The sequence below is a fragment of the Dipodomys ordii genome, unplaced genomic scaffold (assembly GCF_000151885.1).
Source record: "Dipodomys ordii isolate 6190 unplaced genomic scaffold, Dord_2.0 Scaffold197, whole genome shotgun sequence".
Classification (NCBI taxonomy): Eukaryota; Metazoa; Chordata; class Mammalia; order Rodentia; family Heteromyidae; genus Dipodomys; species Dipodomys ordii.
Genome location: NW_012267413.1, coordinates 2,274,501 through 2,287,464, shown reverse-complemented (window position 1 = coordinate 2,287,464; position 12,964 = coordinate 2,274,501). Strand labels below are relative to the sequence as shown.

At 44.4% G+C, this 12,964-nt stretch overlaps 1 protein-coding gene across 2 annotated transcripts in view; it reads right to left on the bottom strand.

Annotated features, from left to right (window-relative positions):
- Positions 1-12,697, bottom strand: part of Ebpl (emopamil binding protein-like) — a 17,086-nt gene extending 4,389 nt beyond the window's left edge. For both annotated transcript variants that reach the window (XM_013034826.1, XM_013034827.1), the window contains exons 1-2: positions 12,527-12,697; positions 3,116-3,188 (exon numbers count right to left, since the gene is read on the bottom strand). In XM_013034826.1, coding sequence (XP_012890280.1) covers positions 3,116-3,188; positions 12,527-12,697 — 244 coding nt within the window. The remainder of the gene's footprint in view (positions 1-3,115; positions 3,189-12,526) is intronic.
- Between the last annotated feature and the right edge of the window lie 267 nt (positions 12,698-12,964).

Sequence of the window (12,964 nt, the reverse complement as noted above, 5' to 3'; positions counted from 1 at the left end):
GGGCTTCTTTTTGCTCAAGGGTAGCATTCTACCACTTGTGCCACAGTGCCACTTCTGACTTTTTTGAATAATTTACTGGAGATGGAAGTCTTACGGGAGGGGCAGGCTGGGAAGGTGGCTCAGTGGTAGAGTGCTTGCCTTGCATGCATGAGGCCCTGGGTTCAATTCCTCAGCACCACATAAGCAGAAAAAAGCCAGAGTGGAGCTGTGGATCAAGTGGTAGAGCGCTAGTCTTGAGCTGAAGAGCTGAGGGGGCAACACCCAGGCCCAGAGTTCAGGCCCCATGACTGACAGCCCCCCCTCCCCTGCCAAAAAAGTGCCAAAGGGCCTGGCACTGGTGGCTTACACCTACCTGTAATCCTAGCTACTTAGGAGGCTGAGACCTGAGGATCCAGGTCAAAGTGACCTGGGCAGAACAATCTGTGAGACTCTTATCACCAAGCTGTGGTTCAAGTTTTAAGAGTGCCAGCCTTGAGCAAAAAAAGCTAAAGGACAACACCCAGGCCGCAGGACCAACACACACACATGAGAAAAATGATCAGTGGCTAGGTGCCAGTGGCTCATGCCAATAATCCTAGCTGCTGAAGAGATTCAGATCTGAGAATCAAGATTCAGAGCCAGCTGGGGCAGAAAAATATGTGAGACTTTAAAAAAAATAAAAGAAAACTAACACTGGCATCTGAATGTCCTGCATAGTGCAAAGCTCTCCACTCTAATGGCCAGTGGAAGATGATTTCTCCAGACCAGGAACAAAGGTTTCTCTTGACAGGCTGACTTGAGATAAAGAACAGCCAAGATAAGGCACCAGAGGCCCTGCCTGATGCCAGGCACAGCAGAGATCTGTCCTCAGCCACTGGCTGTGCTTCAAAGTTAATGCAGTACCTGGGTAACTGCAGAGTAAGTGAAAGGAAAATCTTCCCCCTAAGTTTACACATAGGCAAAATGTACCAGTTGGTGCATCCAAAATCTAAGGAAATCATTTAGGTAAAAGCAAATGCTTTAGAAGAAAAGAGATTAGTGGTGTTTAGACAATGAAAACAAAACAGCTCCCAAACCACCATCCATTCAGTCTTTATTCCACCAATCTTTTCTGAGCAGATGGGATTCCCTGTGATGGGCCTGGAGAATGCAGCAACCATCAGGCCACAAACACTGCCCAAAAGTGGCTCACACTGAGGCCAACATTTTCAGTAAAGCCTGGTGACGGTGGCTCATACCTGTAATCCTATCTACTCAGGAAGATGAGAGCGGAAGATCTTGGTTTCAAGCCAGCCCAGGTAGAGTCTGTGAAACTTTTATTTCCAATTAACCACCAAAAAGCCAGGAGTAGAGTTGTGGCTCAAATGGTAGAGTGTTAGTCATTCAGGGATTTTTTTTTTCACTTGTTTAAGAAGAGCATGTAAATGTGAGGATGACTGAGAAAGACCATGTAAGACATCTGCATTGAATGCCATTGAATGAATCTGGGCAAATCAGTTTCTCTGGGGCCAGGCAGTAGGTAGGCTACAACATGGCCCTGAGCCTCAGGGCTCTGCCTGCCATCCTCAAGCAAGGTTTAACATAAACCCTGGAAATGAAGCAGCAGCATGCCCGCCCCAAAGAGCTCACCTCCCAGGTGACCACTGACCTGTTTTCAGAAGCACTGACTGTAGCAGACTCCATTCTCTAGAAGTTTCCTAACACTAGCAATGAGCAGGAGAACCCACATAATTTCTGGCTGGAGGACACAAGTGACTCCAAAGAAATGTGTTAGGCTGGGCGTGGTGCTCAGAGGTGCAGCAGAAGCTTAATGTACATGAGGCCCTGGGTTTCCTCCTAGACTGGGAGGGGAGAGAGGGGAAAGGAAGGGGAAAAGAGACAGGAGAGGAGGGAGAAGAGGGAGGGGGAAGGGGGGCAGAGGGAAGAAAGGGAGGAGAGGGGGTAAGAGGGAAGAAGGAAAGGAGAGAGAGGAAAATTGCAGATGCAAAATCTGAGGGCAATCATCCTGAGCAAAGCAGTTTTACCTGTGGCTCATTGGTCCATCTTAAAAGAATGTTGTGTAAAGTCCATACCATGAGATTGCAATGAGGGTGAAGGAGACTGGTAACTGTTACTACCTTGGCAGGACAGGAGGAGACAGGGCAATTAAAAAGGAAGTTGAGGGCTGGGAAGATGGCTCAGTGGTAGAGTGCTTGCCCTGCATGCATGAGGCCTTGGGTTCAATTCCTCAGCACCACATAAGCAAAAAGAAAAAGGCTGGAAGTGGCGCTGTGGCTCAAGTGGTAGAGGGCTAGCCTTGAGCTGAAAGAGTTCAGGGACAGCGCCCAAGCCCCCATGACTAACAAAAAAAAAAGGAAGTTGATGCTAAAAGTATAAAAGAATATTCGTTTCAAATACTTCACACTCTTTAATTTGTATACACACACACACATTTTTTGTTTTTAATCTTTGTTTCTGCGGTGCAGGACCTCACATAATGCTAGACAAGTTGCTCTACCACTGGTTAAAATCCCCAACCAGATATACTTTCTTTTTCTTTTTGGTGCAAGGCCAGGGCTTAAGCTCAGGGCCTGAGCGCTGTCCCTAAACTTTTTTGCTTAAGGCTAGCGCTCTACCACTTGAGCTCCTCAGGTCCACTTCTAGCTTTTCAGTGGTTAATTGGAGATCAGAGTCTTACAGACTTTCTTACAGGGTCTAGTTTCAAACCATGATCCCCACTCAAATCTCAGCCTCCTCATTAGCTAGGATTACAGGCATGAGCCACCAGCACCTGGCTATGATGTTTTTAATATACAGCTTTACTGAGACTTAAGTCACATGGCATACAATTCTTCTGTCTAAAGAGTGGGTTTTAATATAGCTACAGATTTGAATGACCACAATCTAATTTAGAACATTTTGTTGCACCCCAAGAAGAAACTAATATCTATTAGCAGTCATTCCCCTACTGCGCCCCAACACTCCTACCCCTACTTCCTACTCTAGATAACCAATAATCTATTATCTGACTACTGATCCACACATGATACATATATGAAATCAAACAAAACTTGATGTAGGCACTCATTTCATCGACAGCCACACTTGTAATTCATCTCTGCCAACATTTCAAATGCAAATGTTTTTAATTACTTACATAAAGATGCAATCAAGCCTTCTTCAGAATCTGCAATGTTTCCCGATAAAGACAAGTAGACAAAAGTGCCTTCCTACAGAGAAGAAAACAAAAGTGTCCTGTTTACTGGCACCACTACAGGATAGCACCACAGACCTGTGCACTGCAGGGCAGCACCCTCAGTATTCTGAGTTCCACACCATCCAGAGCTTTGTGGGGTATGATTCTGGAGCCTAGCCTACCAAGACTTGAAAATGAAGATACCTAAAGCTAGTGTATCATTAAATACTTTTTTAAAAAAATGCAAACTAGTATAGCCATTATGTTAATCAGTAAATCAGTATGGCATTTTCTCAAGACTAAAAATAGACTTTCTCCATTTATGACCCCAGTATACCACTATTGAGCACTTAATTAAAGGAGAATAAATCAATATACCAGAAAGTCACCTGCTACGCTGTTTACTGCAGCCTTATTCACAATAGAATCAGTTGAGGTGGCCAACAACAGATGAATAAAAGAAATATGATAGATAGAATAGAAAGACAGCTAGATGTGATATATATGTGTGTGTGTGTATACGTATCACTACATATATAGTGATATATATAGATAGATAGATACAGATAAAGATGTAGCTGGGTGCTGGTGGCTCACGCCTGTAATCCAAGCTACTCAGGAGGCTGAGATCTGAGGATCGCAGTTCAAAGCCAGCCCAGGGAAGGAAAGGCCATGAGACTCTTATCTTCAATAAACCTCCAGAAAACCGGAAGTGGTACTGTAGCTCAATTGGTAGAGTGCTTGCCTTGAGCTGAAGAGCTCAGAGACAGCTCACAGGCCCAGAGTTCAAGCCCCACAACCGACCAAACACACACACACACACACACACACACACACAAATAGATATAGCACGCATATATACATATACCATTGGGGGGAAATATATATATATATATATTACATATACATATTACTGTAGAAATAGTTGAATGATGGGAAGAGAAGGTGATAGGGTGAGACTGATTGGAATATACTGTAATACTAATGACAATGTAACAATGAAATCCTCCTCTGTGTAATTACTATAAGCTAATGTTAAATTTTTTTTGGGGGGGTCCAGTCATGGGGCCTGAACTCTGGGCCTGGGCGCTGTCCCTCAGCTCTTCAGCTCAAGGCTAGCGCTCTATCACTTGAGCCACAGCGCCGCTTCCAGCTTTTTTCTTTTTATGTGGTGCTGAGGAATCGAACCCAGGTCCTCAAGCATGCAAGGCAAGAGCTTTACCACTGAGCCATCTTCCCAGCCCTAATGTTAAAAATTAAATAAATACCATTCTTGGCATTATAAAATCAGAAATACATTTAACTGTTCTATTAAGTAGAATATTCCATGGATCTTATCTCTTTGAGAAGAACCTCATAGTAGTTGTTTTTTGTTTGGTTGGGTTTTTTTTTTTGAACAATAAAAATCCAAGCTCATCTTAACAAAAATAGTTGTTGAATGGCTATACTAAAGTATAAATTGCCCACATAAGGGTGATTTTTTAAAATTTTTGGCGCTTGAACTCAGAGCTGGCATTTTACCAGTTGAACCATGTTTTCAACTTTTTTTGTTTTGAAAGTCCTGGGGCTTGAACTCTGGGCCTGGGTACTGTCCTTGAGTTCTTTTGCTCAAGGCTAGCGCTGTGCCACTTCGTTTTCTGGTGGTTTTTATTGGAGATAAGAATCTCAGGAACTTTCCTGCCCAGGCTGGCTTTGAACCACAATCTTTAGATTTCAGCCTTCTGAGTAGCTAGGATTACAGGTGTGAGCTGCCAGTGCCCCGCTTCAACTTTTTGCTATAGATAAGTCTGTTGGGTTTGTCTGCCTAGGCTGGCTCTGAACTGTGATCCTCAGATCTCAGCTTCTGGAGGAGCCAGGATTTCAGGTGTGAGCCACCAGCATCTGGTTCCATGAGGGCAAATATGGAAAAACATAACATGCTTAGACATTCCTCGATTTAGGTAATATCTACTATTAAACTTAAAATTTCCCTGTTACTGAAATGTTCCTTTTCCTTGAATAAACTCTGTTGCTGGTCATTACCTTTTCCTACTTGCTTTTTTTTTTTTTTTTTTGGGTCCAGTCGTGGGGCCTGAACTCTGGGCCTGGGCGCTGTCCCTCAGCTCTTCAGCTCAAGGCAAGCGCTCTACCACTTGAGCCACAGCGCCACTTCCGGCTTTTTGCTTATGTGGTGCTGAGGAATCAAACCCAGGGCGTCAGGCATGCAAGGCAAGCGCTCTACCACTGAGCCAACTTCCCAGCCCTCCTACTTGCTTTTAACCAAAACAATTGTTTTGTGCAACATTAACCTTGCGTGCACCTCCTCTCATTCACTACAGTACCACTTCCCAGTTAACCACTTCTAGCCACTCTATCTATCCCTCTAGTGATTTATCTCATTAACTCATAATATACTATTTCTTTAAGACCAGTCAACCTCAAAAGTTACTTCCAGTCCTTTGAGTTCTTGAGAGCTGTATTATTCTTTTGCTGGTTATTTAAGTGTGTTAACATTATAAACTGAAAATTTTCAGCCTGTTTATTCATCAGTGTGGTGCAGTATATAGACTTACCTTGTAAAAGGAAAAAATCTCTCTCTCTCACACACACACACACACACACACACACCCCATGGTCCCTCACATCCTTTCCAACTCTCACCTTCTGTCCACTGCTTGTGTAGCTACTGTTGAAATTGATTACATGTCATATATTTGCCTTGGTTGCTTTATCTGTAAGTGGATTTAAAAGCTGCAAAGCCCCTCAATAGCCTTTATAGTATTGTGACTACAAGAAATACTGTTCTCTTCAATGGGACACAATTTCTTTCTCTGCAGATCCAGTATCTTGACCCTATGTCATTAAGAGGAGTACCTCCAATGGAATATCCTCTTTCTTCAAGAACTTCCCAAAATTATACTACAGTTTGTGTTATATTTGGGTCATTACCCATAAGTTACTTGTAAGATATTATTTCACTCACAGTTTGTAATAGCCTTCCAGGTGATGGTGGCTCACATCTACAATCCTCGCTACTCAGGAGGCCAATCTAAGAATCACAGTTTGAAACCAGCCAAGGCAGGAAAGTTTGTGAGCCTGTTATCTCCAGTTAACCACACCAAAAGCCGGAAGTAGAGCTTTGGCTCAAGTGGTAGAACATTAGCCTTGAGCAAAAAAAGCTCAGGGACAACACCTAGGCCCTGAGTTCAAGCCTCAGGAACAGCACGGAAAGGAGAGAAGTGTATGTGTGTGAGAGAAAATGTGACTGAATGAGTGAGAGACAGAGAGAGAGAGGAAATGACATTCTCAGCTTATAAGTATCTTCCAACTTTATATCCATTTAATCCTGGCTTCACAGTGTCTTTGAAGGTTTATTTTTTATTTATTTACAGGCTTGAGCCACCAGCACCCGACTTGAAGGTGATATATTTTTCACTCACAATCTTCATAAGCACTAAATTGGTAAGCACGGTTTAGATGCATATATTTAACCATCTTCTTTAAAAAAACATGTATATGTTCATACAAACAAATACCCTCAGTCCATTAGCTTTAAAACTTTATTTTCACTAGCCCAAGTAGAAAAATTCATACCATTTCCTTAACTTGGTCTGGGAACTTTCTAAAGAAAGTATCACTGAAGTGGTCTGGAGAGGCAAAGGGGCTGGGCTGAATTTGACCCTCTGTAGGCCTCAAGCTAAGTTATCTGTAAGATGAAAGGCCTTCTAAAATTAGATAGTGGATCTCATCCAAAAACTGGATGTGACTTCCACTGACAACCTTGCTAACTGAGCCCAGGAGCAAAATATAGATTCCAGTACTAGGCTGGGGACCTTTCCTCAGAAGGAACTCTATGGGTAAGGGGAAAGCAGTGACCTGGAGATGAATTATATGCAGGAACCAATGAGTGTCTAATGAAGCTATTCCATTGTATATCTACCTATTGAAGTTCTACTCATATTTCAAATCTCAGCTCAAATTCCCCTTTCTTCCAAGAATCCCAAGAAGATGCATTTCTTTCCCTGCTCTATCTCCATGTTTCTAGCTTTGTGTTATTGTAATGACCAGGTGCCATTAGATCACACATTTCTAGAATACCATTCTGGAATACCATCATCATTCTCAAAAACCTAGGAAGATAGTTTGTGTTTAATATACAGGCTGACCTCTGTAATTCTAGATACTCAGGAGGCTGAGACCTAAGGATTGAGGTTTGAAGCTAGCTTGGGGCAGGAAAGTATATGAGCCTCTTATCTTTAATTAACTTCCAAAAAACGAAACAAAAAAGCCAGAAGTGAAGCTTTGCTTCAGGTGATAAGAGTGCTAGCCTTCAGCAAAAAAGCTGTTAAGACAATTGGGCACCGGTGGCTCATACCTGTAATCCTAGCTATTCAAAAGGCTGAAAGCTGAGGATTGAGGTTCAAAGCCAGCCTGGGCAGGAAAGTCCATAAGACTCTTATCTCCAGTTAACCATCAAAAAGCTAGAAATGAAGCTCAGCCCAAGTGGTGAAATGCTAAGATTGATCAAAAAAGCTCAGAAATATTGCCTAGCACAACTACCACAAACAAAAACAGGCCCACATGTTGATTACATGCAATAAACGTTAAAAACACATTTGGTGAACTTCCACGGGCAGCCTAAGATTGGTTCTCCTGACTAGCTATCCTTGAACCATGTAGTATTAGCTGGGTCACAAGATGGCTTTATTCTCAGGTTTTTTTTTGTTTTGTTTTATGTCTATTGTGGGGTTTGAACTCAGGGCCAGGGCACTGTCCCTGAGCCTCGCTATGGTCAAGGCTAGTGTTCTTATCACTGAAGCCTGGCTTCAACCTAGTGGCAGGTACCAACACTGCTTTACTGCCAAATACTCCCTTACCAGGACCCAAGAGAAATTTTCATATTGAATTTGGCAGCGTGCTGAACATTTCAAACACTTGTAAGCGCCAATAACCACCAATAAAAATTAAAGAGAACATGCCTGCTGGGCATGGTGATGCACAGCTGTCGTCCCAGCATTCAGGAGGTAGCGGAGGAGCATCTCCAATTCAAAATCAGTGTGTGCTACACAGTGAGACCTGGCCTAAACTTAAAACTAAAACAATCACCTTTTGGTAAATGACCAGGCATCATAATGCCAGCCCTGGTGTCCTCGGGATGACACATGCTGGACATATTTCTTCTTGCTGTCCCCTGAGGACTACAGAAGATGGTGAAGAGGTGGGCATTTGATTCATGGATGGCTTTCTTTTTGTATTTTTAATTTTTTTGTGCCAGTATCAAGGTTTGAGCTTAAGGCTTCACTATCTCACTTGATAGTTTTGCTCACAGATGGTTTTCTACCACTTGAGCTATGCCTCTAGTTTGGCATTTTGATGGTTAACTGAACATGGAAACTTGTAGACTTTTCTTCCCAGGCTGGCTCTAAATTACAATCCTCAGATCTCAGACTACCTATGTAGTTAGGATTATGGGTGTGAGACATCAGTGCTTGGTTGTAAATTTTAAATAATAAACCACAAGCAAAGTAAGTGTGTGTGTGGGGGGGGGGGTCGTTCCAATGCCAGAGCTTAAAACTCAGGACCTGGAAGCTATCCCTGAGCTTTTTTTTTTTTTTTTAAATTCTCAAGGCTAGTGTTCTACCACTCAAGCCACCACTCCACTTCCAGCTTCTTTTTGTTGGTTCACTGGACATAAGAATCTCACAGACTGTCCTGCCCTGGCTGGCTTTGAACAAGATCTCAGCTTTCTGAGTAGCTAGGATGATAGATGTGAACCACCAGTGCCCAGCTCAAGCTAATCTTAAACTAAGCAGTGAATATACAGACCCACAGTTCAGTGCTTTTTTACTGTACATGTCTAAAATATGTTTTAGTAATAATTTTTGAGTAAGCCTAGCAACCTGTTCAACTCCTCTGTCCTTTGAGAGATTGTATGTACAAGTGGTAATTTAGAGATCACTTCTATTTAAAAAAGTTAAAGATATTTACAGGGCTGAGAAGGTGGCTCCATGGTAGAGCGCTTGTCTTGCATGCAGGAGGCCCTGGGTTCGATTCCTCAGCACCTCAGCGACACATAAGCAGAAAACGCCGGAAGTGGCACTGTGGCTCAAGTGGTAGAGCACTAGCCTTGAGCTGAAGAGCTGAGGGACAGCTCCCAGGCCCAGAGTTCAGACCCATGACTGACCAAAAAAAAAAAAAAGATATTCATTATCTCTCATCTCCACACATTATCAGGAAAAAAAGAATCCCAGCATTCCAGCAATACTTGTTACCTCCACATATACAACTGTGCTTTCCTTTTCAACACGATAAACTTTGATTTTCAGTCAGGATAGATCAGGGAAAAGGAAGCATGGGAAACAGCCAGGAATCCAGAGACAAACACTAAATTAATAGCTTGATTCAAGGCACTGTGTTCGCTTTCAGCCTTATACTTCCTCATAATTAGCTAAAAGGAAAAAGCAAAGTCTTTGTCTTGAAGTAGGGAAGTAGGAAGAACGGGTCTGGCTGCTTCCGTCTTGGCCACATGGTGGTTGGTAGAGTCTGGCATCTTGTCTTCATGATGAGGGAAGATGAGAAGCTCCACCTCTCAGGTGATGAGTATGTCTCAATCCCTAGAGGCACAGGTGGAGACTTGGCTCATAGGTTACTCAACCTGTCAATCCAGTGCTTGGGACTGAGAGTTTCTGGTGAGCTTGCCCCCTGACCTATTTAGGCCCAGAACACAGCTCAAGGGTCATTGCCATGCCTGTGTCTCCACATTCCTGTCCAGTCTCCTGTCTCCTGTCTCTTCTCAGGTCAACATGGTATCCCAATTCAGCTCTCATTGGAGCTGAATTGGTTTGTTGGTATTGGTTTTTGTTCTTTCTTTCCTTTCTGGCCTTCATGGCATTCCTAGCAGTGTAAAATGTTATTTGCTAGCTGCTGGTCTTTGAGACAGGAGTCCACTATGCAGTCACCAGCTTTTTAATAAAGACTCGAAGATTTGGCTTCTCAAAATGTGGCTCTTCTGATTTCTCACCTTACAATAGTCTCTCTCTGACCCTGCCTGCTACCCCAAACAATCAATGTGCTTAGGGAACTGAACAAGGAAAGAGAAGGGGTGGGAAGGAAGGAAGGAGGAAGGGAGGAAGGAAGGAAGGGAGAGAGAGAGGGAGGGAGGGAGGGAGGGAGGGAGGGAGGGAGGGAGAGAAGGAAGGAGGAAGGGAGGAAGGAAGGAAGGAAAGAAGGAAGGAAGGAAGGAAGGAAGGGAAGGAGGGAGAGAGGGAGGGAAAGAGAGAGGGAGAGAAGGAGGGAGGGAGGGCAGGCTATCTAGGGAATAGGGAGAAAACTTTTCAGAGATGGACACCCATCTTAGTTGGAGCATATGACTGAATCAATCCTTTTTGTGAAGGGAAGGAAGCCCAAACATTAAAATCCAAGTTTAATGAGTAGGACAACTTCCATATATTTGGCTCAACTGATAAAATTATGTTTAAAGCCAGGCGCCAGGGCTCACGCCTGTAATTCTAGCTGCTCAGGAGGCTGAGATCTGAGGATTGAGGTTCAAAGCCAGCCCGGGCAAGAAAGTCTGTGAAACTCTTATCTTCAATAAAAACCACCAGAAAACGGGAAGTGGTGCTGTAGTTCAAGTGGTAGAGCGCTCGCCTTGAGCTAAAGAGCTGAGGGACAGCGCTCAGGCCCAGAGTTCAAGCCCACGACCGGCCAAAAAAAAAAAATTATGTCTAACAGTAGAGATGATGAAATTACCATGTATTAGGTTAAAATGGAGTGCTTATGTCCTAAGGTGAATTTGAGTTGAACTACAACCTACTTTTCAACATCAGTACCAGAGACATCAAAACATTCATTGCAACTGTTATTAGATGGGCCAGCATCAATGTCTAGATTGTGTACAATCTATTTTTCTTTCACTTTACTAATAAACTTTCTTGGTCTCTACCTCAATATGTCCTCAAAGTCTTTATTATACAACATCAAGAATTCAGTACCTAATGGCCAAGCAGATGCCTCCTCCCAGGAGCATCTCTGGTCACCCATCTACTACCAGTTCTTTGGTGACTCTGCGGGTACTAGCACTGTCAGTTCTGGTAAAGGTTTGTCTAGATTCAAAGTTGGTGTATTTTTGTTGTTATTGTTGTTGATCATGGGGGCTGAACTCTGGGCCTGGGTGCTGTCCCTCAGCTCTTCAGCTCAAGGTTAGCGCCCTACCACTTGAGCCACAGTGCCACTTCTGGCTTTTTTCTGCTTATGTGGTGCTGAGGAATCAAACCCAGGGCCTCATGCATGCCAGGCAAGCGCTCTACCACTGAGCCAACAAGTTTACAAAAAAAAATTGTTTCACAATAGGTTTTTTTTTGGTTAGTGTATGAGACAGACATTTCAATAGAACTTTCTCATTTAGCCCAGTTGGCAAATAGTAAAGGTTTGTATTACAGTAAATGTGAATTTAGGTCAACTGTCCTGCTTACTTACTGATGGGAAAACCATGGGATGAAATTTTAAAGTGTGTGTGTGTGTTTTGCCAGTCTTGGGACTTTGTTTTACCAGTCTTGGGGCTTGAACTCAGGGCCTGGGCTTTTTAGCACTTTACCACTTGAGCCAACTGCAGAATTTCCAGCTTTTTCTGTGTATGTGGTACTGAGGAAACCTGCAGGGTTTCATGCATGCTAGACAAGCACTCTACCACTAAGCCACATTCCCAGCCCTTGCTGGGGAGTGGAGCCACAGCTCTCCTTCTGGTTTCTGGTGTTTAATTGGAGATGAGCCTCATGGACTTTTCTGCCACGGGGTGGGTTTGAACCCCGATCCTTAGATCTTAGCATCTTGAAGCCTGAAGTAACATACAGTGCAAGCTTTAATCAAAATTAAAAAAAATTTTTTTAAAGGCACTAGGACTTCACTATTTGGGGGCCTGTTTCACCCCTAAGAAATAGAGACAATAACTACTAGCTTAGAAATTTTAAGCTCAGTATTGTGTCTGGTTCATCCAAGAGATGGTGGTTACCGTTGAAGTACAGGGTTTTATTTGCTTTGTGTTGTGGCCAGCCTGGACTTTGTGATTTTAAAAAAAAAAACAGACACAAAACACCCACCAACGATCTCAGCTCCCAAGTGGTCCCTCCAACCCCCTACTCAGAACTGAGGTTCTTGCCTGTGGGTAGCTTGAAATCAACTACGTCAAAGCAGAAATTCCCCCAGCGATGCGGGGTTGGGGGGTAAGTTAACAAAGGAAAGAGCAGCACCTGAGCCTAGGTGAATTCAGGATGGTGCAGCCTCTCCTCAGGCCTGGGGGGGGGGTGGTCTCTGCAGACTCCCCGCCGTCTGGATCACCCCAGGCTCGGGAAGATGGAGGGGCGCCCCATCCCCCACGAGGCCGGCGTCGGCACTTACCAGCACAAAGTGCACCAGGGCGTCGTAGCAGAGCCAGGCGAGCGCCCCGCGGTCCGCCGCCCCGCGCCCGCGGCCCAGGCGCAGGCCCAACGCACAGCCCGCCACCAGCAGCGCGGAGCAGAGCAGCAGCGAGCGGCCTGCCGAGGCCCCCAGGTCCCAGCCGGGTTCCATGCCGCACGCGCAGACAGGAGGAAGGCCAGGAAAGAGAGGCTGCGGAGCTAAGGCAAGGCTGAGCAACCCTGGGCCCCGCGCAGGGGCGGGGCGTCCTGGTGGGCGTGGCGAAGCACAGCCTGCAGAAACCCAAGGATTTGCTCCTTCCCGGGATGCTGAGTACCCAGAATGGCATCATACCTTAAGAATGCTCCAGCTTTTTAATAAAGGCTCCCCAAGAGTTGACCTCTCAAAATGTGGGCGCCAGTGGCTCAGGCCTATAATCCT